We start from the raw sequence: 27,221 nt of genomic DNA on the forward strand, positions 1-27,221 counted from the left end.
CGGCTCACCAGAGACCCCCTCGTCATCGAGTAACGTGCCCCGTCCTGTAGGCAGCTCACGTGAGTGCCTGAATCGGGGCCCAGACCAGCCTGACACGCAGGCATTCTGCCGTCTCCACTCGCCCCGTCCCTTCGGGCCGCCACTAGCCCAACATACAGCGCCTTGGTGGGCTGGCGTGGGGTGTCCCCAGCCTTTGAGGGGAACAGCCGGGTCAGGCAGGTCCATTTCTGTGCCCTTCCCCCCCGGGCCCCCTAGCCCCCAGCTTGCCTCTCTGCCTCTTTTCTTGTCCTCCCTCGAACCTCTGACTTGGGGCTGACACATCAGCCACAGGCTGCGGCTTAGGGCTCAGATTTCACCAAGTCCCTGATAAAACTGGAAGGTAGACCTAACCCTGATCCCCTAGGAACTGGATCAAACCAGTGTATACATCACGAAGCCCGGGCAAAGTGGTTGGCGGCGGTGGTCAGGGGCGGGCATCTTCCCCCCATCTGCCCCCATCCTCCCAGAGCCGGCCAGGCCGGGGACCCTGGCAGCCCCTCTGGGCGCTGCGGCCCAGCCATCTGTTGACTGCCTCAGCGTTGCTCACACAGCTCCCGCACAGAGGCCATTCGTGGACAGTGAGTGGACACTGAGTTCAGGGACAGGGTCAGCACCTGGGGGCAGATATCCTAGCCGGTTTTTCTCCTTAGGCTCAGTATTTCAGTCCCTGGAAAAGCACGTAAAGAGGCAAGGGTGAGGCAGCCCAGAGCCCTTCATTCCACTGGGGATCAGGGAACCGAAGAAGACAGAAAACGGAGGCCGGATTGGATTCTGACGTGCCTGAGGAAGCGCGAGCCCGCTACCCCCACAGCCCAGCCCCTACCCTGCAGGGTCAGCCTCTCCCTGCGGGGCCTACCCTTCAGCTGCCCTGCCCCGCCCAGCGGCCTCCCGGAGGCCTGGACGCCACAGCTCCGCCTCGCCGCCCCTCCCCCTCCTCCCCAGCGCACCTGTGAGGTGCCTTTGTGCACATTAAAGTCTCCTGTCAGCGTCCGTGGTTTAGGAGCCTTTCTTCAATCTGACTGCCCAGTGCCCCACCTCCACCTCCCGAAACCTCTGCACTGCTGAGTGCTCGCCCTCGCAGCCGCGTGATAGTTCGTGCCGTGCCGTGACCCCACTGAGGAGCACTGAGTCCTGCCGTCCCAGGGCAGGAGCCTCAGAGCTGGGATGGGAACGTTTGTTTGAATATAGTCTGAAATGGATTCCTACTCCCACTGGGGAGGCCATGTGGAGTGAGATGGTGGGTCAGAGCTGTAATTATGCTTAATTCAATTTATTGTAGCGCTCCGAAATCAATTCCCCAGACTTAGGCGTAGGGGGTGGGTCCAAATTGCAGTCCCAGATGTTGCTGCTGCTCTCCTTGGCCTGGCTCACACTGGTTTAGTGGGTCTGGGTCCCTAGCAGGGTACTGGATGTCTTAGACTTGAGAAGTCCGTGTCCTCTGTATCCCCTGGGTGGCCCCGCGTGCCCACTCCTAAGACGCCCCGGCCGGGCAGATCTGCCCTCCCTCTTTCTGGATTGGGCTGGAGTGTTGCAGGCAGAAAATGGCATGAGATTGCCCCGTCAAATTAGCCCATACCGGGCTGGAGATATAGCCTAGTGGCAAGAGTGCCTGCCTCGGATACACGAGGCCCTAGGTTCGATTCCCCAGCACCACATATACAGAAAATGGCCAGAAGCGGCGCTGTGGCTCAAGTGGCAGAGTGCTAGCCTTGAGCGGGAAGAAGCCAGGGACAGTGCTCAGGCCCTGAGTCCAAGGCCCAGGACTGGCCAAAAAAAAAAATTAGCCCATACCCCATTCATCAACTGAATCCCAGTGTCTCTCCTGGAGCTTTCTCGCCTTTCATATATGAAGGGTTAGGGCAAAGTGGATTAACTAAAAGATACCCCCTGCCCCCCCCCCACCAATGAAGGAACTTTAGGGCAAGTGGCACAGCCCCCAAATAGATCCCATCTCTCCCTGGGTCTGTTGCCAGCACAGCCACCTCACTCTGGGTCTGCAGAATGCCGGGAGCTGGGGACATCTATTATTCAGAGGGCCCGGCACAGCGTCCGGCCCACGCGGGACACGTTTTCTGCCTCGAAGTCTTTGCCACCTGCGGAGTGGAAGAACCCCTCCCGGGCCAGGCTTGACTCAGAGCTCTGGTTGCTCTTCCTGGCTGCATCCCCATGCCTCTTGGCTGGGGACATGGCCACAGCACAGCAGCGTCAGGTCGGCCTTGGAGAAGAGGAGCTCCTGGGAGCCAGCGCTTCTCCTCCCCGCTGCCTCTGGCCGTGCGTACCCTGGAATTTACCTTGAAATTCCCCTTCTTTGTTCTTAGCGCCAGGCACAGGTGAGGCCTAGGGAGACTTGAGACACTGGATGGGGAGTTTCCAGTTCTTGAAGCTGCACCTACCCAGTTGTGAGGAAGGGAGCAAAGTGTCCATCAGTGGAGACATCTAGAGTCCTCTCCCCAGGCCTGGCTCCCTGCTCCCCACGCAGCTCAACCCCGAGAGAGAAACGGACACCAAGCGGGGAGGAGGTGTTGGTGACAACTCAGTCTCTCCAGAGACCTGGCTGTAACCTGAGCAGAAGCTTGCTCTGTGAGGTCGCCCAAGAGTGGGCACTACCCCCTGGGCCCTGTCACAGGCCCTGTCTGGGAGCTGACCCACCATCTAAAACCAGGCCAGGATCATTTAAAAACCTGGTTTCCTCAGCGCCAAGCACGTAGCAGTATTGCTGGCAATCTCACCATTTGCCGCCCAGTTCTTTGACCCTTAAGCCCCTGGGAAAAGGCAGGGGATATCCTGACAGAGGCCACTGGAAAAACAGCATCCGGGGCTGTGATGACGGACGCTTCCCTGCTTCCTTTCGGCGATGGCGACAGGGAGTGGCTGGGAAGGGAAAGGCTTCCCAGGTGGACGGCTGTGATAACTCTCCTCCGGGAGGAAGCAGAGAGGAAGCTGCCTTCCGCTGTCCCAGCTCCCTGGGTTTCCAGGCCCTCAGGAAGCTCCCTGAAGGGTGGCTCACCCAAACCTTCTCACTTCCCGGTGGGTGACTGAGAGCAGCGCCCCACTGCCTTGGTAACGGCCCAGGAGGCCTTGGCTGGAGGAACCGGTGGGTGCCCTGGGCCGCTTGCCAGAGAGCTGCCTGTAGAGCGGGGTCAGCGAGCGGTTCCAGTGCAGGGCACCAAGGCCTAAGACCAGGAGGGCTGTCTGCTTTCCAGGGGGCACTCCTGGGCCATCTATTGAGCTTGGCCTTAGCCCCCGAGGCATCTTGGGAGCCTTGTGAGGCATGTAGTACATCCTCAGGGTCTTCAGGCTTAAGATCCCACAGAACACACCAGGTAGCCTCTGCAGAGGCCAGGCAGGTAGATGAGTGTCTGTCTGTCTGTCTCTCTCTTTCATATTAATTTTTTTCTTAATGGAAGTCACAGGAATCCTTATTTTTTCCTTTTCTTAAAACACATGAATCATGAGCAAATAATCAGTCTAGGAAACTTTATCCTCTGACACCCACTCCCGGAAAAGGCCAATGTTGGGATGAACAGAGCGTAGCAGGAAATGCACAGGGGTAGGAAGGGAGGGGGTATCTGGAGCCTGGTTTTTGAGGAGACTTTGTGAAGGATTGGCTCTCTGGAAGCTTCTGCTTTCCCCCTGCATCCCTGGCTTGAGGGACCTCGACACCTGCCATTGGGGTTCAGAACAACACTGGCCCTGCCAGTGAAACCAACCCGCCTTTCGAAACTTTCCACTGGGGCCACGCTGGAGGGAGAGCTGGGGAGCTCAGGTCTCTGCCTAGAAACCTTCACACCTAAAGGGCTTGAAGATGGGGAAAAACAGGAAGCACAGCACTGTAGGAAGACATGCTTTATTTCCTTCTTGAGATAGGGCCTTGCCAGGTTGCCCCGGTGAGTCTCAATCTCCCAGGCTTCAGCCTCTCCAGTAGCTTGGACTACAGACTTCTGCCGCCACTCTCAGCTCCAAGGTCTAATTTAAATTCTCTGCCCTGGCCAGGCACTGGCGGCTCACACCCGTAAATCCTAGCTACTCAGCAAGCTGGGATCTGAGGACTGCAGCTCAAAGCCAGCCCAAGCAGCAAAGTCAATAAGACTCTTAGCTCCAATTAACCACCAGAAAACTGCAAGTGGAGCTATGGCTCACAGTGGTAGAGCACTAGCTGTGAACACGAAAGCCTAGGCCCTGAGTTCAAGCTCCAAGACCAACAACAAATTCTGACCCTGCTGGTCACATGAATATGGGCTAATTGTTAAATCTTTCTGATATAATGGGAGAAACAACACCTATTGGTCTCATAGCCCCACTGACCTCAAACTTAAGATCTTCCTGCCTTACCCTTCCCAGTCCTATCAACGCCAATTTAGTTAAGGTGTGGGCATGAGGGTAGAGGAAATGTAAGGGCAGATTGCCAAGATCTGAGGCTCAGAATAAATGCGGGTGCATCTTCCCATCAATTTGCCCTAACTTAAATGGACATAGATAGGGTCTACCCAAGAGGAGGGAAAGCGGGGACTGTAACTGCAGCAGGGAGCTGGCCGGTCTGGCCTCTGTCTCCAGCATCTCCGAGGCCACAGGTCTTTTCTTGTTTTGTTTTGTTTTCCCCAATGGGAAGATGCTGGGAAATGTAGCTTTGGCCAGTGAGGGAGAAGGGGCCTTTCTATGGAGCAGCAAAGACCCAATTGTGACGGAGGCCAAGCTGGGCTTTCTCAATTATCTCCACTGCTCTTCTGCTCTCCACTTTTCCGATGCCAAGTTTTCACTCGGAACAAAGGCCGCTGTCGGGCTGATTTACGCCGCAGATCTGCTGACAGGGCCGGGTGCGCTCCTCCCTCCAGGATTCCCCCTCGGCGCGGCGCGGCGCCCGGCCCTCCGCGCCCGGGCCGGCGGGGCGCTCTCCCGGGGGTCGCGCCGTCCACCTGCCGGGCGGGAGGGCGGGAGGGCGGGCTGGCGGGGAGGAGGGCCGGCCAGGAGCGCCGCCCCGCCCCGGAGGCCGGAGCTACAAGTTGCGGGGGAGAGGCCGGTGGGGAGGCGGGGGCGCCCCCGGCCCGCGGCCCCGCCGCCCGGCCGCCCCGGGGCCCCGGGCTCGGGCCCGGGGGTCGGCGCCGCCCCGAGGGGCTCTCGGGCCCGGCCGGGGGCTCCGTGCGGCCGGAGCCCCGGGTCCAGTGGGCGGCGCGGGGGCCCGCGGGCCGAGCGCTCGGGCCGCCCCCGCCCCGCCCCCGGCGCGCTCGGGTTCCCGCCCCGGCCTCCCGCGGACTCGCCCGCGCGCCCCGCCGCGGGGCTCCGGAGACTCGGGGCGGCCAGGTGAGCGCGCCCGCCCGCCCGCCCCGCGCGGGGCTCCGAGCGCCGCGGCGCACGCCGCCCGGGCCCGGGGGAGGGGGGGGATCCGTCCCGGCGGCCGCGGGTCGCTGCGCCCTCCGGGGCGGGCCCGCGCGTCCCGCCCCCGGCCGCGGCCGACACCCCCGCCTGACGTCAGGGGAGGGGCGGGGAGCGGCGGAGAAAGAGCCGGCGCCCGGCGGAGCGCGGAGCCCGGAGCCCGAGCCCGGGGTGCGGAGCGGGCCGAGCCGGGGCCCGGGGCGGAGGCGAGGGCGGCCGCGGCGCGCTGGCGAGCGCGGGCGGGCGGGCGGCGCGGGCGGGCGCGGGGGTCGGGGCCGGCGGCGAGGGCGGCGCCCGGGCGGCCGCGCGGCGCGGGGGAAGAGGTGAGTGGGGCCGGGACGGCGGGGGGCCGGAGCCGCTTTGTCCCGCCGCCCGGGCTCGGGGCTGCGGGCGCGGGGCAGCCCGGATCCCGCCCGCGCCCCGGGGCTGCGGCGCCGTGCGCGGCCGGGGCAGCGGGGACCCCCTCGTGCGGGCCGGCGCGCGGCCGGGGGCTCGGGCTCCCCCACCCCCGGCGGAAAGTTTGGGGCGGGCTGGGACCGCGGCCGAGGCGGTGGGATCGGGTTTCCCCCCCGCGGCCCCCCGCCCGCCGGCTCCGCCGGGGCGGCGCGCGGGCTCGCCGAGCCAGGCCCCCGGCCCGAGCCCGGCGGCCCCGGCCCGCGCGGGGCGCCGCCGTCCCCGGCCGGCTGCTCGCGGGGGGCTGGGTGCGGGGCGCGGAGCCCGGAGCCCGCCGCCCTGCGCCCCCCGCCCTCCGCCCGCGCCGCGGCCCGGGGAGGAGCCGGGGGCGGGGGCTCCGCGGCGCGGGCGACCCGGCGAGCGCGCCTCGGGGCCGACCCGAGCCGGGGCGGGGGCCGGGGCCGGGGCCGGGGCCGGGAAGGTAGGGCGCCCGAGGGGCCGCCGGGCCGGGGGCGCTCGCTCGGCCGCGCTCCCTTCCCGCGCGGGCCGCGGGCCGGCAGGGGGCGTCCGCCGCCCGGCTCCGCCACGCTCCGGGCCGCCGCTTTGTTTGCATTCAAATCCCGGGGCTGGGGGAGGGGAGGAGGGCCGGGGCCGGGGCCGCGGGCGGGCGCCGGGGGCCGGGGTCGGAGCGGGGCCGCGGCCCGGCGCCCCGGCGCCCCGCACGGCTGGAGCCGCGGAGACCGGCCCGCTGCCGTCCCGGGCCGGGGTCCGCGGGGCGCGACCGCGGGCTCGGGAAGCGCCGTCGGGCCCGGGGGATCGCCGCGGGCGCCGGGCGCGCGTCCCCGCCGGCCCGGACCGGGGAGCCCCGCCGGGTCCTCAGCCCCCCGCCCGTCCCCGCGCGCCCCCGCCGGGCCCCGGCCCTCTGCCTCTCCCCGCGCGCCCGCGCCGCGCGGCGATCCCCGGCTGCACCGGTCCGGGTCCCCCCCCAGGCTGCGCGGGGGGACGGGCGGAGGCCGGGCCGTGCCCACGCCCATCCCACCCACTTCCTGCCTCCCTCTCGGGCAACAAAGGCGCCCGGGGACGCTGGGCCCCCGGGGCTGCGGCGGCTGGGGAGCCGGCCCGGGCCCCGCGTAGCCATTGTCTGCGCGGCGGGCTGGGGCTGGGGGGCGGGAGGCCGGCCGGGGCCTGGGCGCGCACCTGGCCGGCGCCCCGCGGGGGGCCCGCCGCGCCATTGACCCGAGCCCCCGAGGGGCCTCGCAGCGCCGGCTTCGCGTTGGGAACTTAAGTCTTGGGGCCGGAGGATGGGCGTGGAGTCCGCCCCCCGCCCCCGCTGAGGCCTTTTCCACCTCCTTCCCTGTTGTTGGGAGTGGGGATGGCCCGGGGACCTGGGGAGCCCGTTTCCTGATGCCTCCCAGGCCTCCGGCCGGCCCCGCTCGCCCTCCGGGGAGACCCCGGTTCTGGAGGAAGGGGCCCGCGGCCAGGTGTGGGGGGCTAGGGCGAGTCCGAGGGGCTCCCGGGAGCTCGGGCAGGTGTGCGGTCTGTGCCGCGCGCTCCTTGGACGGTGACGCTCACCACGTCTTTTCCTCGCAGGGCGCGTGCCATGGCCCCACACTGGGCGGCGTGGCTGCTGGCGGCGGGGCTTTGGGGCCTGGGCATCGGGGCTGAGGTGTGGTGGAACCTCGTGCCCCGGAAGACAGTATCTTCTGGGGGTGAGTATGGGAGGGGGGAGGGCGGCAGGACGGGCGGCCGGGGGCAAACCAGAGCTTGCAGAAAGTGCAGGGATGCAGCTAAAGAAGCACCCCAGTTATGAGTCGCCTTTACTCCTCTGTGTCTTTCTAAGAAATGTGTCAGACCCCAGGGACTCAAAACTGGTAGTCAGGACCTGGGATTTGCTCTCTTCTGATAATTAGGCTAGCTCTGGGGAGCCTCTTGCTAACCCCCAACCCAGACCTGGCTGCTGACATGCAGAGAGAGAGAGAGAGAGATTCTTTCACTCTCTCACTTCTTGAATTATCACTCGTGCCAAAGCCCAGAGCCAGAAGAACCGGGACAGGTGTAAGCCAGACTCCCCCCTCCCCCCAGGATTCCTAGCCCCATCTCCAGAAGCCCCATTATCCACCCAGTGGACCGCCCTGTTGCTAGTGTCTTTTGGTGGCCCTGGATGGGTGCCCAGGTGGCGGGGTCCAGGTCCTGACAGTGCTCCTCGGGCACACACACCTGGGTGAGCGGTGATGTCAGGTGTTTGTGTCATCGCCGCACTCTGGGGATCTGGGATGAGCTCACCTCCCACAGGCTGCACTCGGTGCTAGTGAAACCCTCCCATCATGGCCTCCAAAGACCGAGGCTGATTTGGCAGGACCCATTAGACAACAGGTGTTGGGGGGTGTGGTGTGACAAGGACCACAGGACTCGATGTTGCACCCTGCATGTATTGGATGGCAGCAGGGCTTCCCAGGCCTCAAGCTGCAGGGCCACCACTGCTGGTCCCTGGCCAGGCCTCCCGTCCCAACCCCTTTCAATGTCTCCTCTTGCCACCCCTTGCCGGTCCCAGGACCCTATGTGCTCGCACGTGCTTTGGGTCCTGCTGGAGTGAAGGAATTCCTTCTAACTGTTCCCTAACTCCCGCTCTGCCGAATCGGCTGCCAGGATCCGCCTGGACCCTGGCGTGGGCTGCAGTGCAAAGAAGGAAAGGAAACACCCTCAGAGGAAGGTGGGGTGTGGAGGAAGCGCCCGGCTCCCAGCCGGAGTCGCTACGGACCCTGAGAGTGAGAGCCATCAGCCTGATGGTTTCCTCTGGCCGGAAGCTGTGGCCGAGATATCCTTCCTTCCTCCTTACCAGCCGGATTTGCCTCTTCCCAGGCTGAGGAGGGCCGGGAGCCCGGGGTGGGGCTGTCAGAGCTGAAGCCTGTTCAGAAAATGCCCTTAAGTCCTGGCAGGCCTGGCTGGCGTCTGCACCAGGGATGTCAGTTTCTTTTTGTGCCAGTACTAGAGCTTGAACTCAGGGCCCGAGTGTCGTCCCTGAACCTTTTTGCTTGAAGCCGCTTGAGCGGCAGCTCCACTTGGCAGCTTTCTGGTGGCTAACTGGAGGTAGGAGTCTCGCGGACTTTGCTGCCCAGGCTGGCTTCACCCTGCCTCCTTCAGCTCTCCACCATCTGTGTGGCTAGGACTCCAGGCGGGTGCACGGGGGGGGGGGTCCCCTGGAACCCCAGGGGGGCTGCTCACTCCTGCCTCGTCCTCGTCTCTGTCCACGCAGAGCTGGCCACCGTTGTGCGGCGATTCTCCCAAACCGGCATCCAAGACTTCCTGACGCTGACCCTGACGGAGCGCCCCGGGCTTCTGTACGTGGGGGCCCGGGAGGCGCTGTTCGCCTTCAGCGTGGAGGCCTTGGAGCTGCAAGGAGTGGTGAGAGGTGGGGCCGCGGGAGGCACTCCGGCCGGAGGAGGGCCGCCCCGCTAACTGCGAGGAGATTCGCAAGCTGCTCTCCCCCTCCTGCGGCACTCGCCCCGGGGGGGGGGGGTGGTCCTCCCCGGCACCGTGCCCTCACACCCCGGGACCGTCCACTCGGTGTTCCTCATGTCGCAGCTGCACCACGCAAGAGCACGTGCGTCACTGCCGTTGCTGGTGACCGGCCCCCTTCTGTCCCCAGATCTCCTGGGAGGCCCCAGCCGAGAAGAAGACTGAATGTATCCAGAAAGGGAAGAGCAACCGGGTAGGTGCCCGGGCGCTGCCGTCACCGGGGCCTCCGTGCGCTCTGGCCCTCACGTCCTCGCTGACCGAGGCCCTTCTCCTCTCCACAGACGGAGTGCTTCAACTTCATCCGCTTCCTGCAGCCGTACAACGCCTCTCACCTCTACGCGTGCGGCACCTACGCCTTCCAGCCCAAGTGTGCTTACATCGTGAGTGCCGTCCGCGCGCCCGGCCCCGGCCCCCGGGCTGTGGCCTCGGCGCCTCCCCCTCATCGTTGCCCCTGCCCCTAGGACGTGCTCACCTTCACCTTGGGGAGCGGAGAGTTTGAGGACGGGAAGGGGAAGTGTCCCTACGACCCCGCCAAGGGCCACACGGGCCTCCTCGTGGGTGAGTAGCTGTCCCCAAGCCGGCGGGGCAGGGTCTCCGGACGTGGGGGGCCCGTGGGGGGCCCGTGGGCCGGCGTGTCGGCGCCGCCTCCGCTGACCCCCCCGCCTCCCGCAGACGGCGAGCTGTACTCGGCTACGCTCAACAACTTCCTGGGCACGGAGCCCGTCATCCTGCGGAACATGGGGCCCCACCACCCCATGAAGACCGAGTACCTGGCCTTCTGGCTGAACGGTGAGTGCCGGGGCGCAGGGCGCGTGGTGGGAGGCCCCGCGGGGGGGGGGGGCGTGCTCTGAGCGCCCGCCCGCCCGCTCTGCTGCAGAACCCCACTTTGTCGCCTCCGCCTACGTCCCCGAGAGCGTGGGGAGCGCCGTGGGAGACGACGACAAGATCTACTTCTTCTTCAGCGAGCGGGCGGTGGAGTACGACTGCTACGCGGAGCAGGTGGTGGCCCGCGTGGCCCGCGTCTGCAAGGTACCGAGTCCGGGCCGGGGGGGCGGGGGGGGGGGCGGGCGTCCTGGGCCCCGCTGGGCCCCCCCGGCCGCTCACCCACCCACGCGGGCCCTCGCCGTCTGCCAGGGCGACATGGGCGGCGCGCGGACCCTGCAGAAGAAGTGGACCACCTTCTTAAAGGCGCGCCTGGCCTGCTCTGCGCCCGGCTGGCAGCTCTACTTCAACCAGCTGCGCGGCGTGCACACCCTGCGGGGCGCCTCCTGGCACAACACCACCTTCTTCGGGGTTTTCCGGGCGCGCTGGTGAGCTCCCTGGGAATCCCGGGGTGGGAGAGGTGACGGGAGGGAGGCCCGGGTGCGGGGGAGGGAGCGCACGGAGCACGCGCTGCCCCTCCCCGACACGCTCTCCCGGAGGTGGGGAAGGGTGGGCGGAGGCGGGCGCCAGGCCTGACGCGGAGATCGCCCCCCGCCGTCTCAGGGGTGACGTGGACCTGTCGGCTGTCTGTGAGTACCAGCTGAAAGACATCCAGCGGGTGTTCGAGGGCCCCTACAAGGAGTACCACGAGCAGGCCCAGAAGTGGGGCCGCTATACCGACCCCGTCCCCAGCCCTCGGCCCGGCTCGGTGAGTCCCCCCCGGGGGGGGGCACGTGCGCCCATCGTCGGGCCCCGGCGGGCGCCCCTCTTCCTGGCTGATTGACGGCCCTCCCCCACCCTGACCCCGCACAGTGCATCAACAACTGGCACCGCAGCCACGGCTACGCCAGCTCCCTGGAGCTGCCGGACAACACCCTCAACTTCATCAAGAAACACCCGCTGATGGAGGAGCAGGTGGGGCCCCGCTGGGGCCGCCCCCTGCTCGTGAAGAAGGGCACCAACTTCACCCAGCTGGTGGCTGACCGGGTCACGGGGCTCGATGGGGCCACCTACACGGTGCTGTTCATCGGCACAGGTGGGTGCCCAGGGGCGCGCGGCAGGGAGAGCGGGCGCCCCGGGCCTGGGTCCCCTCGCTTACCTGCGCCTCCCGCACCCCCCCCTCCAGGAGACGGCTGGCTGCTGAAGGCCGTGAGCCTGGGGCCCTGGGTGCACCTGATTGAGGAGCTGCAGGTGTTTGACCAGGAGCCCGTGGAAAGCTTGGTGTTGTCGCAGAGCAAGGTAGCGAAGTCAGGCCCCCCGCGCGCTGCTGTCTCTAATGCCACCTGCCCCGCTCCCTCCGTAGGTCTGCTTGGCCAGTGCAGGAACACCTGGCTGAGCTCCGGCGAGCTCCAGGAAGTACGCGCGTGCTACCATCAGGGACTTTGCACGCCACACGCGGGGCCATTATTTATAGTGCTCCCCGGGGGCCGCGTTCCCAGAACCAAGCCTTGGCAACTGCTCGCAGGCTTCCACCAGGCCTCGCCGAGGTGGGCCAGGCTCTGCCCGCACCCTCCTGTCCCTGCCAGGGGGCACTGGGAACGCCGTCCTGGGGGGTCGGCGACCCCGGGCCAGACCCTCTGCTTCCTCTCGCTTCTCTTGGGGTGCCCGCATGTTCTCCTCGCCCCATGCAGAGCTCCTTTCTGGCATATTTGCAGCGCCCTCTGGCTTTTTGTTTGTTTGCCTTTTACCAGCTATTGTGACGTGAAATAATAGCAGAATAATAGCAAAAGGAAAGTGTGGGGCTGAATAAACAGAGATTGCCGGGCACCACTCAGACAGGAAAACACCTTAGGATGCTGTGCGGGTGCTATTGTGCAGGCTGCCTGGGCTTGAGGTGTGTGTGTGTGTGCGCGCGCGCGTGTGTGTGTGCGCGTGTGTGATTACATCTCGCCTCGCCAGTCGCTGTCCCTGTCTAATAAGGTCACGTTTGTAAGGTGCTTAAGCTTGCCGACCTGTAAGCCCTCTGAGTGTTTCAAGGTTTCCATCTGCAGGCCCGGGGGCTGCTCCCTCCTTGGGTGCCTTCGGCGCTGTGGGTCCCCGGCCGGCCTGACCCTCCCGCGCCCGATCTTCCTGCAGAAGCTGCTCTTTGCGGGCTCTCGCTCGCAGCTGGCACAGCTGCCCCTGGCCGACTGCGGGAAGTACCGCTCCTGCGTGGACTGCGTCCTGGCGCGGGACCCCTCCTGTGCCTGGAATGTCAACGCCAGCCGCTGCGTGGCCGTGGGCAGCCACTCTGGGTGAGAGGGGCTCCGTGGGCACCAGCTTGGGGGCGGGGCGGGGCGGGGGGCTGAGCCGCTGACCCCCTGCTTCCCGGCCAGATCCCTGCTGATGCAGCACGTGTCGGGCCTGGACACCTCGGGCATCTGCAACTTGCGCACTAGGAAAGGTACGCCTCCCGTGGGGATGGGCGGGCCCTCGGCCACGCTGGAATCTCTGCCTCGTCCTAGGGGGCGAGGGGGAGGAGGAGCTCTGCCTCTCATCATCCTGGGGTGTCTGCACTCACTCTCCTCTCTTGTTTCTGCCACCGCAGTCAGGCTAACACCCAAAAACATCACGGTGGTAGCCGGCACAGACTTGGTGCTGCCCTGCCGGCTCTCCTCCAACCTGGCCCGCGCCCGCTGGACCTTTGGGGGCCGAGACCTGCCCGTGGAACAGCCTGGCTCCTTCCTGTACGACGCCCAGCTGCAGGCGCTCGTGGTGATGGCTGCCCAGCCGCGGCACGCCGGGGCCTACCACTGCTTCTCGGAGGAGCAGGGGGCCCGGCTGGCCGCAGAGGGCTACCTGGTGGCCGTCGTCGCGGGCCCCTCCGTGACCCTGGAGGCCCGGGCTCCCCTGGAGAACCTGGGGCTGGTGTGGCTGGCTGTGGTGGCCCTGGGGGCCCTGTGCCTGGTGCTGCTGCTGCTCGTCCTGTCGCTGCGCCGGCGGCTGCGGGAGGAGCTGGAGAAGGGCTCCAAGGCCGCCGAGAGGACCCTGGTGTACCCCCTGGAGCTGCCCAAGGAGCCCGCCAGCCCCCCCTTCCGGCCCGGCCCTGAAACGGACGAGAAGCTTTGGGATCCGGTTGGCTACTACTACTCGGACGGCTCCCTCAAGATCGTGCCCGGACACGCCCGGTGCCAGCCGGGGGGCGGGCCCCCCTCTCCGCCCGCCGGCATCCCCGGCCAGCCCCTGCCTTCCCCGACGCGGCTGCACCTGGGCGGCGGGCGCAGCTCCAACGCCAACGGCTACGTGCGGCTGCAGCTGGGCGGGGAGGACCGCGCGGGGCTGGGGAACCCCCTGCCCGAGATCGCGGACGAACTGAGGCGCAAGCTGCAGCAGCGCCAGCCGCTGCCGGACTCCAACCCCGAGGAGTCCTCGGTATGAGGGGAGCCCCCCTCCGCGTCTCCGCGCGCGGGGGTGCAGCGCCTCCTTTTGCACAGGCACCAGCTACCTCAGGGACACGGCCGGCGGGGGCTCGGGCCCGCCCGGCCACGGGCGCCGCTCCGCGGGGCTCGCCGGGGCTCGGCCTCCCGGGAGGCCCGGTCCTCTGTGAGTCTCGGCCACGTGGGACCCCGGCAGCCAAACTGTCCAAGGCAGGAGTTTGAGTGTGTGCGTGCGTCTGTGTGCGTGTGCGCGTGGGTCTGCGTGCGGGTCTGTGTGCGGGTCTGTGTGCGTGCGTGTCTGTGCGTGTGCGTGTCTGTGCGCGTGTGCGGGTGGGTGTGTGGCATGACCTTCCTGTTTCAAGTCTTCCCTTGGCCTGGGGTCCTGGCGAGTCTTCGGAGCTATGAAGGGGAAGGGGTTGGGTCACTTTGCTCCCCCCACCTGCCCCCAGCGAGGGGCAGCCATGTACATAGGGGGCGGGGCAGGGGGCTGTGCCCCTGGGGGGGCGTGCAGGGCTGGCCGGCGCCTGCTCCTCGGGCTGTGAATGTGTTCGGGGTGGGGGGAGGGAGGTGGCGCCCCTCCGTGGGGGGGGCAGGGTGGGCAGGGCCTCCCGCGCGGCCCCCCGATCGGTGGTGTTTGTACTTGTCCCCTTCCCGCGCTGGGTAGGAAAGGTGGGGGGAGGGGGGCGGGCATGCGTGGATCCTGACATCCTCTCCCGGCCGGGAACAGGGCAAAGGGCTCCTCACGGTGTAATTTATTGTGTCCCCGCGTATTTATTTGTTGTAAATATTTGAGTATTTTTATATTGACAAATAAAATGGAGACCATGAAACGTTGGACAAAGATCTGGACAAAAGCCCATCCGTGGGGCCGCGAGGGCAGGGCCCTCCGAAGGGAGGGGCGGCCGGGCTTCGGGAGCCAGCCCTGGGTGCCCGCCAGCGGGAGGGGTGGGCGGCCTGAATTCCCACAGCCGGGGAAGGGGTGGTGAGGAGTCCCAAGGAGGGCACCTCCCCGGGAGGCTGGGGGCTCCTCCTGGGCCCCCGGGGACCGAGGTCTCCATGCTGCCACCCGGTGAGCTCCGAGCCCGCGCCCTCCCAGTGCAGGCACAGGGCCCCGACGGGCGGAGCCGCCATCCACGGTGTCCCCCGGAGTGGGCCAACGTCCTGGGTGTCCCCAAGTGGATTCAGCTCTGGACCCCTCTTAGCAAGCCTGCAGGCGTGGGGGACACACGCAGAGGCACGGAGACAGCGGCGGGTGGGGCGGCCTCCTGGAGGGTAGGGGGGCTTCCAGGACACTGGAGGGTGGGGGGGCCTCCTGGAGGGTGAGGGGGTCTCCTGGAGGGTGAGGGGGGGTCTCCTGGAGGGTGGGGGGGGGGTCTCCTGGAGGGTGAGGGGAGTCTCCTGGAGGGTGAGGGGGGGCCTCCTGGAGGGTGAGGGGGGTCTCCTGGAGGGTGAGGGGGGTCTCCTGGAGGGTGAGGGGAGTCTCCTGGAGGGTGAGGGGGGTCTCCTGGAGGGTGAGGGGGTCTCCTGGGGGGTGGGGGGGTCTCGAGGGTGAGGGGGGCCTCCTGGAGGGTGGGGGGGGTCTCCTGGAGGGTGAGGGGGTCTCCTGGAGGGTGAGGGGGGTCTCCTGGAGGGTGAGGGGAGTCTCCTGGAGGGTGAGGGGGGTCTCCTGGAGGGTGAGGGGGTCTCCTGGGGGGTGGGGGGGTCTCGAGGGTGAGGGGGGCCTCCTGGAGGGTGGGGGGGGTCTCCTGGAGGGTGAGGGGGTCTCCTGGAGGGTGGGGGGGGTCTCCTGGAGGGTGAGGGGGTCTCCTGGAGGGTGAGGGGAGTCTCCTGGAGGGTGAGGGGGGGTCTCCTGGAGGGTGAGGGGGGGTCTCCTGGAGGGTGAGGGGGGGTCTCCTGGAGGGTGAGGGGAGTCTCCTGGAGGGTGAGGGGGGGCCTCCTGGAGGGTGAGGGGGGTCTCCTGGAGGGTGAGGGGGGTCTCCTGGAGGGTGAGGGGAGTCTCCTGGAGGGTGAGGGGGGTCTCCTGGAGGGTGAGGGGGTCTCCTGGGGGGTGGGGGGGTCTCGAGGGTGAGGGGGGCCTCCTGGAGGGTGGGGGGGGGTCTCCTGGAGGGTGAGGGGGTCTCCTGGAGGGTGAGGGGGGTCTCCTGGAGGGTGAGGGGAGTCTCCTGGAGGGTGAGGGGGGTCTCCTGGAGGGTGAGGGGGGCTTCCAGGACACCGGAGGGCGGGGGGTACCCTGGGCACCGGAGGGCGGGGGCCTTCTGGATGGCGGGGGGCCCCCTGCGCACCGGAGGGTGGGGGCCCCGGCCCGCCCCCGGGCTGGCCACAGGACAAGGCCCTGCTTCCCCGCTGGATTTTAGGTGACTAGGCGAGGGGAGGGAGCGGTTTCCCGGTGGGGGGGCGCCCTGGGCTCGGGAGGCGCAGGGAAGGGGGGGCAGAAGGCCCGAGGAGAGCCCGCGGGGCGTCGGGGGCCGGGCCTTCCCGCCCCCTCCCGCCCTCCCCCCCGCCCTCCCGCACGGCCCCGGCCCCGCCGTCGCCCTTCGCTTAGCCTCGCGCGCCCTCGCGCGGCCCGGAGCAGCGAGGCCTCGCGCCCCGCGATTGGCTCCGGCACCAAGAACGCGGCGCGGGATTGGCCGGCTCCGGCGCGGCGGGGCGGGACAGGGAGGAGCGCGGCGCGGGATTGGCCAGCTCCGGCGCGGCGGGGCGGGGCGGGGCGGGACGGGGAGGAGCGCGGCGCGCGCCGCCGGCCGCCGGGGAGCCCGCCTCGCCCCGGGCCGGCCGCGCGCCTGGAGGCCGGGATGGCGGCCCCGCGGCCGTGCGCGGACGCGGCCTGCTGCTCCCGCGCCGCGGCGGGGCCCGGCGTGCAGCAGACGCTGGAGGAGATGGACTTCGAGCGCGGTGAGGCGCCGCGGGCCCTCCGGGGCCGGGCGGCGGGCGGCGGGCGGCGGGGCTGAGGGCTCGGGCGGAGCCTGCGTCCCGGGCCTGGAGTCCGAGGGCGGCCGGGCGGAGCCCACGTCCCCGCGTGGCTGGGACCCCCGCGGGCGACCCGCCGCGCCCGCGTGCGGGAGGTGACACGGAGGCACCGGTGTGCAAAAGCCCCGGCCTCCGCGGCGTTCGGGGCCCGGCCTCCCACCCGCCCGGGGGAGCGCGCCCGGACCCCGGCTGCACGCGGGCTCAGCGCGCTCCGCCCGGCGAGAAGGCAGGCAGGTGGCGGCCGCTTCGCTGTCCCGGGGAGGCCGGAGCCGCCGTGCTGCCCCACCGCCAGGGGCGCAGCCCTCCACCGGGCACCTCCGGGAAGCGGGGTTCCCACTTCCACCCTTCCCTTCAACCCCCCTCCCACCACCTCAGGGAAGCGGGTTCCACTTCCATCCTCCCCTTCATCTCCCCCCGGAGCACTTGGACTCAGGGCCTGAGCACTGTCCCTGGCTTCTTTTTGCTCAAGGCTAGCACTCTGCCACCTGAGCCACAGCGCCACAGAGCCTATTTTCTGTCTATGTGGTGCTGAGGAATCGAACCCAGGGCTTCGTGCATGCTAGGAAAGCACTCTACCACTAAGCCACAGTCCCAGCCCCAGTATAACTTCTATCTCTTCTGTTTTACTAATCCTCCTTGAGATTTAATGTAATTTTGAGGACTAATGATTATCTTTATTTCTGAATAATTAAGAGTTTCACGGGAGGCCAGGCACACCTACAATCCTAGCTTCTCTGGAGGCTGAGATCTGAGGATCACAGTTTGAAGCCAGCCTGGGGAGAAAAGTTCCCGCAAGACCATCTCCAATTAACCACCCGGATACAGGAAGTGGCACTGTGGCTCAAAGTGGTTGTGTGCTAGCCTTGAGGAGAAAAACCTCCAGACAGTGACAAACCCCATAACTGACTCCCCCCTCCCACCCCACCAAAAAAAAAAGTCTCAGAATTTTCTGGTTAGCTTTGAACCATGGTCCTCAGATCTCCACCTTCTGAGTAGCTAGGGTTATAGGCATGAGCCACTATTCAAGCCTGGCTTGGGCAATTTTCAGATGTTATTTCCAGTTATAGCCAGTGTGCTTCCCCCATCCCCAACTCCTTTCAGTGTATTTTAGTTCGTTCTGTCTTCTGTGTTTCTTCATGTCTCTTTAATGCATTTCTTTTTGCCATCTTGTGCTGCATTTTGGGTGAATTCCAAAGCACTAATTCTCACTTCCACTGGGTCTGCTGTGTGGCTCAACTCTTCATTGTATTTTGCTGATTTTACATTGTAACATACTTCTGCTTCACATCTCTTTCTGTGTCTTGGTGTTTTCCCCAGTGTTCTGTTGATGTGCCCGTGCCGCCCTTGGGCTTTGTGAGCATGGTAGACCTGCCATTGAGAGCCCGTGACTCATGGGGACCCGGCGCTTTTCCTGCTGGTGCTGGCGGGATTCCTGGCAGCCATTGCTTTTCTGTTTGGCCGTTGGTAGTCTTTGAGATGCTCATTTGTGGGATGTTCTCACACTGCCTTGGCTAACTGTGGAAGGATCCTTTTCCAATATTTGAGGGTTTGTTTTAAATTATCTGCCAGTGCTGGGGCTTCAACTCAGGGCCTGAGCACTGTCCCCAAGCTTCTTTTGCTCAAGGCTTGTACTCTACTACTTGAGCCACAGCGCCGCTTCCGGCTTTTCCTGTTTGTGGTACTGAGGAATCAAACCCAGGGCTTCATGCATGCTGGGCAAGCTCTCTACCACTAAGCCACCTTCCCAGCCCCCTTACTTATCTGTCTTACTTTTTGGTGGTAGTGGGGTTAACACTCAGGGCCTTGGGCTTATTGGGCAGGGGTCTACACTTGAGCCAGGCCCCAGCACTTTCTGATTTTGTTGTTTTTCTAGTAGGGTCTAGATCGGCCCTTTATGCCTGGGCCCCCACCTAGGCCACTGTTGACACTTCCAGTGAAGCATGCCATGTAGCTCAGCTCTGTGTGTGTTACTGAAGTTTGACCTTAAGGCTTCATGCATTCGAGGAAGAAACTACCACTCGAGCCACTCCTCTAAACCCTTTGTGCTCTGGTCATTTTTGAGTAGGTTCTCCCTTTCTGATCACAGTCCTGGACCATCACCTTCCTGTTTAGATGGGGTCTCACACACTTTTCACCTGGGCTTGACTTCAAGTTACGATCCTCCTGAACCACCACATAATCCTAGCTACTGAAGATGGCGGCTTGTGGGGCTCGAACGCAGGGCTTGGGAGCTGTCCCTGAGCTGCTGTTTGCTCAAGGCTAGCACGCTCAGTTCCACTCTCAGCTTTATTGTAGTTTATTGGAGATAAAAGTCTCGCCGACTTTTCTACTTGGGCTGGCTTTGAACTGCGATCCTTAGATCTCAGCTTCTTCTTTTTTTTTTTTAACCAGTCCTGGGGCTCAGGGCCTGAGCACTGTCCCTGGCTTCTTTTTGCTCTAGGCTGGCACTCTACCACTTGAGCCACAGCGCCACTTCTGGCCATTTTCTGTATATGTGGTGCTGGGGAATTGAACCCAGGGCTTCATGTATATGAGGCAAGCACTCTACCACTAAGCCATATCCCCAAGCCCTCCCTTTCTTTTTTTGAAAAACGTCTGTGCCTGTCCTAGGGCTCTGGGGCCTGGGCGCTACCTCTGCGCTTTTTTTTACTCAAGGCTAATGAATGTTCTACCACTTGAGCCACAGTTCCACTTTGCCTTTTTTTTTTTTTTTTTTAGAATCACAGATTTTTCTGCCTAGGCTAGCCTTGAACCCCAATCCTCAGATCTCAGCCTCCTAAGCAGCTAGGATTACAGGCGTGAGCCACTGGTAACCAGCAGTTTTCTTCCTTACTTGAGAAGGTGTCTTTCTCTTGGAACATCTTCACCATCCTTTACGCAGCCTCTGTATCTGAGGGGTTTTGTTTTGCTTTTGAAGGAGTGTCTCACTGCGTATCCCAGGCTGGCCTTGGGCTCCGCCTCCCGAGTGCAGGGTGCCTGCACGTCCGCCCTAAAGGGGGAGGAAGGGGTGTCTATGCGTGTCCTGCCCCACTGTCCCGAGTAAGACACCCCTGTGTCGCCCGCTCCCAGCGAGGCGCGGAGGAAGGGCTTGGCTTCCGTGGGTTGTATGAAGGAGTGTCTTCCCATCTGCGGTGGGAAACCCCCGTCCAGGGTGGAGGAGGGGCACAAGGGCTCTGCTTTGCGCTGCTCAGGACTTGGTTGGCTTTCTGCAGGCATCTGGTCGGCAGCACTGAATGGAGACCTGGGCCGAGTGAAGTATTTTATCCAGAAGGCCACGGACCCCAGCCAGCCTGACTCGGCTGGCTACACCGCCCTGGTAAGCTGGGGAGCGGAGGGGAACACGGGGACCTCACACTGTGTCGTCCAGGTTGGCTGGGGCTCCAGCTCTCCTCCTTCCTCAGCCCCCAGTGCTGGGGCTCTGGGTAGACGCCATCACACCTGCAAGAGAGAAGCTGCAGTTTGGGGATGCCGCCTGCTCTCTGAGGAGGGGATTGGTGTTTAGCCTGTATCTTCTCTTCTCTTCTCTTCCAGCAGTTGTTGTTTTTTTAAGCATCCAATAAATTTAGGTGTATTAATTAGTATAAGAGTTCGTATCAGTCCAATGCCTGCAATCCTAGCTACTTAAGAGGCTAAAACGTGAAGGTCCTGGTTCAAAGCCAACCCGTGCAAACAAATCCAAGAGACTATTATCTTCAGTTAAGAACAACAGCCACAACAAGCCAAAAGGGGAGGTGTGACTCACGTGGTAGAGTTCCAGGTTTGCGTAGAAAAGCCAGTGGAGAGTGCGAAGCCCTAAATTCAAATCCCAGTACCGTTACGCGCACACACGCCCACGCCCACGCCGCTGTACGTTTGTCCACGATGCAGTTTATCTTCCTGTCAGCCCTGAGCGGCAGGAATGCTTGTTAATCCCAGGCCTCCCACTGCGGAAGCCGGTGGGAGGGATAAAGCAGCTCAGCCGCTGCAGGCGGCCCCTCGCTCCTGCCCGTCACCCCATCACCCCGTCACGTCACCGGCCCGCCTGCCGGCTCACCTCCATCCTTGCTCCCACAGCACTACGCCAGCCGCAACGGGCACTATGCCGTCTGCCAGTTCCTGCTGGAAAGCGGAGCCAAGTGTGACGCCCAGACCCACGGCGGGGCCACAGCTCTGCACCGGGCCAGCTACTGCGGCCACACGGAGATTGCACGCCTGCTGCTCTCACACGGGTCCGACCCCCAGCTGGTAGATGGCGACGGCATGACCAGTCTACACAAAGTACGGCCCACGCCGCGCCCTACCCAGAGCGTCCCTTGCTCCACGAGTTAGAGCTGTGCATTGCGGGATGCATGGGGAAACAAGGAGGCAGAGCGAAGAGAACAAGTCACCTGCTCGCCTCAGCCACGTGGTGTTGACGTGCACAGACCCACGGTTCATGCAGACAATCGGGCCTTTCAGGTCCTCCTTTTTAGGCAGACTGCTTTACCTCCCCTGAAGTCCCCTCGCAAGGCTGTAGCCAGGGACCCTTCGCTGAAATCTTTCTCCTAGTCCTTCAGCCTCTCCGTCCCTCCTTAAGGAATCCGCTCTACCAACTGCTTGCACATCTTCTCTCTCTCCCCCTCTCCCTCCTTTCCCCTTCATCTTTTCTTTGCTTCCTTCCCCTCCCTATCTGTTCCCTCCTTCCCTCCCTCCCACCCCTCTCCTTCCCTCCCTCTTTTCTTTTTCCCTCCCTCCCTCTGCTCCTCCCCGCCTTCCTTTCATCAGTACTGGAGCTTGAACTTGGGGCCTGGGTGCGGTCCCTGAGCTTAAGGCTGTTGCTTAAGCCTCAGTTCCATTCTGGTAGTTAATTGGAGATGAGAAGAGTCTCACACACTTTCCTGCCCAGGCTGACTTTGAGCTATGATCCTCAGGTCTCAGCCTCCTGAATAGCTAGGATTATAGTTGTGAGCCACAGGCACCTGGATTTTTTGTACTTGTTTTTAGTATGAAGATCTGACCAAGAATGGCTGCTGGGCAAAGGTCACTAGAAAAGAGAAGTCAGGTGCTGAGATACACAAACCTGTGTCCACGTAACTGGGATTTGGTAGGAATCGGAGATCTGCTCAGAGCCTAGGGTTTTCATGTTAACAGACTTCTGTCTGTCTATGAGCAAGAAGGTCCTGGGAGTGGAGCAAAAATGCGCAGGGCCCCGTGAGCCTCTGACCGGGCCTCTGGTCTGTCTCCACAGGCTGCAGAGAGGGGCCACGTGGACATTTGCTCTCTCCTGTTGCGACATAGCCCAAGCCTGAAGGCCGTGCGGGACCGGAAAGCACGGCTGGCATGTGACCTGCTGCCCTGCGACAGTGACTTATGGGACCTGCTGGCCGGCTGAGCGCCTCCTTCCCCTCCAGCTGCCGTTGAAGGGCACACAGACTCTATCTCCGTGCCCTGCACGGCTCAGCGCCCACACTGCAGGGTGGGGAGCAGAGCCCCGTGTGGCCGGAAAGCTTCCGGCTGGACATGCGATCCCCTCCTAAGTTCATGTAGCACCATCTATCCATTTAGAGAAAAATAAAGCTATATTCTGACTGCACCCCCACAAAGGTAAAATGCAAGGTAAGAAGAGACTGAGCTAGAAGAGTTCCACACTGTAAGCACTGATGGAAATAGCGACTGAGGCGGCTGAGCTGCTTTCCACAGCGGTGAGTGCCGTGCCCGCGTGGCCTCCTCGCGGGGGGGTCCCTCCGGGGATGCGCGAGTGATCTAGGAAAGGCACTAGGGAGTGTGCGCGCGTGTGCACGGGAGCGACTTACTTCACTGCAGCTTCCAGGAGAGTCATCCGTTGTCACAAAGATGTGTGCGCAGTGGCGGTTAGGAGGCTGCGTGCTGGGATGGAGCGCAGCGCGGTGGTAGAGCACGCGTCCAGGACGCATCCGATGTGCGCTGAGGCACGGGGTGTCTTTGGAAGAAAAGCGGGTGAGGGAAATGCCTGTTTTCTAGCAGAGAAGGGTCAAGTCTGCAAACATGTCGATGGGGTGAAGCACAGACTCCCATGGGAAGAGCAGCAGGTGTCTCCCCATCATGGCACCTCTCCAGACAGTGATCATGTACGGACACGCACTGAACTGCTGCCCGGGCTCACGGCCGCAAGAATCATCAGGAGCTCTTGAGCGCTAGCTTTTCACACCCCGCTCCTGCTCAATTTGAGCTCAGGGCCTTGCACTTCCTAGACAGGTGCTCTACGGTTGAGCTCCTCCTCGTCTGTCTTTTTGCTGGCTAACTGGAGATAAGAGAATCGGGTTTGTCTGCTGGGTTTGGCTTTAAACCCCAGCACTCTGAGGTCAGCCTCCTGAGTAGCTGTTTTTTTGGAGGTGGTTACTGGAATTTGAACTGAGGGCCCTCAGACTCTCATTTAGCATTCTTCTACCACTTGAGTCATACTTGCAGCCCTTGCTTTCTGCTGGCTGTTTTGGAGATGGGTTCTAACAAGCTTTTCTGACGGCTATGAGCCACAGTCCTCTAGACCCCAGCCTCCCCGGCCCTTCCGGTTCTAGGCATGTGCCACTGTTGCGGAGAACTGTGTTTCCCTGAACAGCTCCACGTCTCCCCAAGCCCTCAGCCTTCTGGAGCTCTTCCACAGGCGCCCCCTCCCCCCGGGCTGCCTCACCCCCGCTGGCTCTCCTGCAGCCTCAGTTGCCTCGCTGCTCGGTCTAGCCTGGCTATCTAATTTCCTCTCAAAGGTCAAGTCAGCTCTGGGCCTACGCTGGGTGAAGTCGGGTGGCTTCGGAAGGAGCAGCTTTGGCTTGGGTGGCTGAGGACAGGTTGCTGCGCGGCTGGGTGTGGTGCTCACTGCTCGCTGGGGACGGAGCGGCACGGAGGGTGTCCTTCCACACTAAGACTGGCTGTGGGGAGTGGAGGCTTTGGAGATACGTGTGTAGCTGGCTGTTTCTTTGGCTCAGAGCCTCGTGCTAGGGCTTGCTGTGGGCCTCGAGTGGCTTGCATCTTGTTGTTGTCATGGGGCTTGAGCTCGGCCTGGTCACTGTCCCGCAGCTCTTTTGCTCAAGGGTAGCCACAGCGCCACTTCAGTTGTCTGGTGGTTAAGTGGAGATGAGAGTCTCACAGACTTTCCTGCCATGGCTGGCTTTGAACTGCGATCCTCAGATCTCAGCCTCCTGAGTCGCTGGGGTGACAGGCTGCAATCACTGGCATCCTTTTTTTTTTTTTTGCCAATAGCAGGATGTGAACTTGGGGCTTAGAGTTTACAGCTGCTACTCAACCCGTTGAGCCCCCCCCCCCCCCCCCCGCTCCAGTTCTGGCTTTCTTCCCACCCCTGTGGTTAACTGGAGATCAGAGTCTCTTGGTCTTCTCTGCCCAGGCTGACCTCAGACCTAAGCTGCAAGAGTACAGGAAAGAGCCCCTGGCTGCTGGCAGCTGGAGCCCATTTTACAGACTAGAAATGGTGTCGCCAAGCGCTGAAGCCAGGGGTTTGCGGGCGGCAGCAGCTTGGCCCTGAGCTCCAGCTGGGTGGCAGTGTGATGTGACCTAGCGGGAATGCGGGGGGTGTAAATATCTCCTCACACGCCTCCACCGTGGCCTGCTGGCGGGAGCACAGTGAGCGGCGGACGTGGCCCTGGGCCTTGGCCACGGCCACGGCCGGGAAGAACCGCAGGTGTCTGGGCTTTCGGAAGGGCAGAGCGGGCGAGCACGGTGCCCAGCTTGACTGTGCAGGGGTCCCCGCTGCTCAGCCATCTCCTGGGCACGCCTCCCGCCTCCCGATCCTTCACCCCACCCTGTCCTCCAGGTAGGGGGCGAGCAAGTGGAAAGGAAAGTGTTGGGGCTGGGCGGTGGCACTCCCGACCCTGGGGGCGGCCTCGGGGCTGGAGGCTGGGCCGCCGAGAGGCCGCGGCCTTCGAGCAGCTGAATCGGGAAGAGGAGAAGAAGGCGAGAGGGAGTGGTGCTGGGGGAACAAGATGGCCACCGTGGGCGGCGCTGGGGTGAGGGGCTCTGGAGCCCTGGGCACGTCCCCTGTGCGCGGCCCTCTGCTTGACTTGTGCCCCTTTCTGTCCCAGCTGGAACGATTCAGCAGCTCCAGGCTAAACCTGGAGAACGCGAGAGACTTGGAAAACTTGGTTCAAAGGCGAAGAGAAAAACCACTGAGGCGTGGAGTCCCCCCCAGGACACCAGAGCCCGTGGAGGTGGGTGAGGAGCCAGGGCTGTTCGTGTGCCGGGGCTGGCGTTGTAAAGGTGCAGCCTTCCATCTCGGGGGGTCACACTGAACCCCGAGTGCCCAGGAAGCCACACGGAGCCGTCGGAGACCTCATGTGCTTTGCTAGGGCGGCTGTGACAAAGTGCCCCCGGCCTGACGCTCGGGGGCTGGCGGGGGTCGGCTCTGGCGGAGGTCGGCTCTGGTGGAGGTCGGCTCTGGTGGGGGTCGGCTCTGGCGGGGGTCGGCTCTGGTCTGGCGGGGGTCGGCTCTGGCGGAGGTCAGCTCTGGTGGAGGTCGGCTCTGGTGGGGGTCGGCTCTGGGCAGGGCTGGTGGGGGTCGGCTCTGGGCAGGGCTGGTGGGGGTCGGCTCTGGCGGGGGTCGGCTCTGGTGGAGGTCGGCTCTGGCGGGGGTCGGCTCTGGCGGGGGTCGGCTCTGGTGGAGGTCGGCTCTGGTGGAGGTCGGCTCTGGGCAGGGCTGGCGGAGGTCGGCTCTGGCGGAGGTCGGCTCTGGCGGGGGTCGGCTCTGGCGGGGGTCGGCTCTGGCGGGGGTCGGCTCTGGTGGAGGTCGGCTCTGGTGGAGGTCGGCTCTGGTGGAGGTCGGCTCTGGCGGGGGTCGGCTCTGGCGGGGGTCGGCTCTGGCGGGGGTCGGCTCTGGTGGAGGTCGGCTCTGGTGGAGGTCGGCTCTGGGCAGGGCTGGCGGAGGTCGGCTCTGGCGGAGGTCGGCTCTGGCGGGGGTCGGCTCTGGCGGGGGTCGGCTCTGGTGGAGGTCGGCTCTGGTGGAGGTCGGCTCTGGTGGAGGTCGGCTCTGGGCAGGGCCGGTGGAGGTCGGCTCTGGCGGAGGTTGGCAGGGCTGGTCTTCCCGAGGCTGAGGGAGCGCGGGCCGCTCCCGCCCGCCTTTCTACCGGTGCACGCGCGTTCAACAGCTTCCAGCCGCAGGACTCCGAGCTCGGCCTCCTGCGCAGTTAGGACACAGGGTGACCGCATCCTAGCTGCACCTGCGAGGTTGGGGGGGAGGCGAAGTCCGGGCGTCTCCCCACGCTTCCTGTCCATTCTGGAGGCGGAAGGACAGCCCTGCGGCCGGGGCCTGTGCCCCCTGCCGTCTCGGGGACCACCGTTGTGTCTTTCTGCTCCCGCAGCCGCAGGCCCCGCCGGAGCCCGTGCCCCCCGAGCTGTTCCTGAAGGCGGCTGCGGACAACTGGGAAGCCCTGGTGGACAAGTTCCTGGCCGAGGGCGGGGACCCCAATGCGCACGACAAGGTAGTGGCCTTTATGGGGGCTCGGTGTGCTGGTGCCGGCTGGGACCTGGGAGGAGAGGCCTGTGCCACGCGAGCAGGCGGAGCGGGGTGCGGGGCACGGGGCACGGGCGGGGCGCGAGCTCCCCCTGACCGCCCTGACCCCGTGCGGGTCCCCGCCCGCAGCTCGGCCGCACGGCGCTGCACTGGGCCTGCCTGAGGGGCCACGCGCGGCTGGTGGACTCGCTGCTGGCGGCCGGCGCCACCGTGGATGCCCGGGACCTGGTGAGGAGTGGCGGGGCAGGCGTGGCCGCATCCCCGCCCTCGCGGTCACGGGCCCTGCCGCTTCCCGTTGCAGCTCGACCGGACGCCGGCGTGCCGGGCCTGCCGCGGCGGACACCTGGGCGTCCTCAAGCGGCTGCTGGAGCGGGGGGGCCCGGGTGAATGCGCACGACAAGGTGAGGGGGCGCGGGGCCCGTGGCGGGCACCGCGGCCTGTGGGAGAGGAGGCGTAATCCAGACTCTGAGCCCGGGTCCCCCCAGATCCGGAGCACCCCCCTCCACGTGGCGGTGCGCACCGGGCACCCCGACTGCGTGGAGCACCTCATCGCGTGTGGCGCCCGCCTGGACGCGCAGGACCAGGTGCTTCTCCGGGAGGGGACGGCGGGTGCTGGCCGCCGGGAGGCGGGGGGGGGGGGGTGCGGGCCGCGGCCCCGACGCCCTCTCTCCGCAGGAGGGGGACACGGCGCTCCACGAGGCCGTGCGGCACGGCCAGCACCGAGCCGCGAGGCTGCTGCTGCTCCACGGCGCCGGGCTGGGCGTGCGGAACGCCGTGAGTGCGGGGCGCGCGGGGGCGGGGCGGTGGGGCGCGCTGAACCGGCACCCTATTTGCAGGCCGCCCTGACTCCCGTGCAGCTGTCCCGACACTGGCAGCGGGGCATCCAGGAAGCGCTGCAGGCCCACGCCGGGCACCCCCGCACCCGGAGCTGAGGGCCCCGCCCGGCCTTCCCGCAGCCCCGGACCCCCCACCCCCGCAGCTGCGCTCCTGGGGCTCGGGGTGGGGCGAGAGGCAAAGCCAGGGCGGCCAGCGAGCAGGCTGGGCCTGGTGCCCGGGACAGGAGACTGGCCCTGGCCAACCCCGCCCGCCCCAAGCCAGTCTCCCGGGGATGGGTGGCGAGTCAGGCGCGGCCCTGGCCCCCCACGGAAGCCAGAGTCCCGGGGGTGGCGAGTCAGGCGCAGCCGGCAGCTGTGTCCGGGACCGGGTGC

General features: G+C 65.1%; 5 protein-coding genes across 5 annotated transcripts in view; 4 read left to right on the forward strand and 1 right to left on the reverse strand.

The window, feature by feature from the left end:
* The window catches only part of Fam178b (family with sequence similarity 178 member B), an 80,704-nt gene extending 79,944 nt beyond the window's left edge, over window positions 1-760 (forward strand). The window contains exon 16 of the mRNA XM_048352301.1: window positions 690-760. Coding sequence (XP_048208258.1) covers window positions 690-722 — 33 coding nt within the window. The 3' untranslated portion in view covers window positions 723-760. The remainder of the gene's footprint in view (window positions 1-689) is intronic.
* Window positions 761-4,742: 3,982 nt separating this feature from the next.
* On the reverse strand, window positions 4,743-6,940 carry LOC125356789 (basic proline-rich protein-like). The gene is made up of 2 exons (XM_048353496.1): window positions 6,842-6,940; window positions 4,743-6,428 (listed from the first exon to the last, which is right to left on the reverse strand). Exons 1-2 carry the CDS (start codon window positions 6,938-6,940, stop codon window positions 4,743-4,745), a joined length of 1,785 nt encoding a protein of 594 aa, XP_048209453.1.
* A 452-nt stretch (window positions 6,941-7,392) lies between these two features.
* Sema4c (semaphorin 4C) lies at window positions 7,393-13,870 on the forward strand. The gene is made up of 14 exons (XM_048352291.1): window positions 7,393-7,511; window positions 9,056-9,204; window positions 9,449-9,511; window positions 9,600-9,698; window positions 9,780-9,876; window positions 9,991-10,107; window positions 10,196-10,347; window positions 10,453-10,628; window positions 10,804-10,948; window positions 11,053-11,275; window positions 11,366-11,478; window positions 12,316-12,473; window positions 12,555-12,622; window positions 12,767-13,870. The coding sequence occupies exons 1-14, from the start codon at window positions 7,403-7,405 to the stop codon at window positions 13,594-13,596; spliced, it is 2,499 nt and encodes an 832-aa protein (XP_048208248.1). The 5' UTR covers window positions 7,393-7,402; the 3' UTR covers window positions 13,597-13,870.
* A 2,476-nt stretch (window positions 13,871-16,346) lies between these two features.
* Window positions 16,347-22,113, forward strand: Ankrd39 (ankyrin repeat domain 39). The gene is made up of 4 exons (XM_048352308.1): window positions 16,347-16,487; window positions 19,775-19,878; window positions 20,616-20,819; window positions 21,769-22,113. The coding sequence occupies exons 1-4, from the start codon at window positions 16,388-16,390 to the stop codon at window positions 21,910-21,912; spliced, it is 552 nt and encodes a 183-aa protein (XP_048208265.1). The 5' UTR covers window positions 16,347-16,387; the 3' UTR covers window positions 21,913-22,113.
* A 67-nt stretch (window positions 22,114-22,180) lies between these two features.
* Ankrd23 (ankyrin repeat domain 23) lies at window positions 22,181-26,945 on the forward strand. The gene is given in 11 exon segments (XM_048353497.1): window positions 22,181-22,222; window positions 24,322-24,385; window positions 24,388-24,461; window positions 24,590-24,715; window positions 25,862-25,981; window positions 26,143-26,241; window positions 26,315-26,386; window positions 26,388-26,414; window positions 26,499-26,597; window positions 26,689-26,787; window positions 26,850-26,945. Coding segments are annotated over 11 exon segments (918 nt in total).
* The last annotated feature ends 276 nt before the right edge of the window (window positions 26,946-27,221 follow it).

This window comes from Perognathus longimembris, chromosome 8, assembly GCF_023159225.1.
Source record: "Perognathus longimembris pacificus isolate PPM17 chromosome 8, ASM2315922v1, whole genome shotgun sequence".
In the NCBI taxonomy this organism is placed as follows: domain Eukaryota; kingdom Metazoa; phylum Chordata; class Mammalia; order Rodentia; family Heteromyidae; genus Perognathus; species Perognathus longimembris.

Bases quoted from the DNA above. Each gene is read 5' to 3' on its own strand.
- LOC125356789 (XM_048353496.1), bottom strand. From the start codon at position 6,940: ATGGCTACGCGGGGCCCGGGCCGGCTCCCCAGCCGCCGCAGCCCCGGG. The intron at 6,429-6,841 runs GTGGGATGGGCG...CCCCTCCCCCAG, and splicing joins GAGAGGGAGGCAGGAAGTGG to CCCCGGGATTTGAATGCAAA.
- Sema4c (XM_048352291.1), top strand. From the start codon at position 7,403: ATGGCCCCACACTGGGCGGCGTGGCTGCTGGCGGCGGGGCTTTGGGGC. The intron at 7,512-9,055 runs GTGAGTATGGGA...CTGTCCACGCAG, and splicing joins GAAGACAGTATCTTCTGGGG to AGCTGGCCACCGTTGTGCGG. The intron at 9,205-9,448 runs GTGAGAGGTGGG...TTCTGTCCCCAG, and splicing joins CCTTGGAGCTGCAAGGAGTG to ATCTCCTGGGAGGCCCCAGC.
- Ankrd39 (XM_048352308.1), top strand. From the start codon at position 16,388: ATGGCGGCCCCGCGGCCGTGCGCGGACGCGGCCTGCTGCTCCCGCGCC. The intron at 16,488-19,774 runs GTGAGGCGCCGC...GGCTTTCTGCAG, and splicing joins GGAGATGGACTTCGAGCGCG to GCATCTGGTCGGCAGCACTG. The intron at 19,879-20,615 runs GTAAGCTGGGGA...TTGCTCCCACAG, and splicing joins CGGCTGGCTACACCGCCCTG to CACTACGCCAGCCGCAACGG.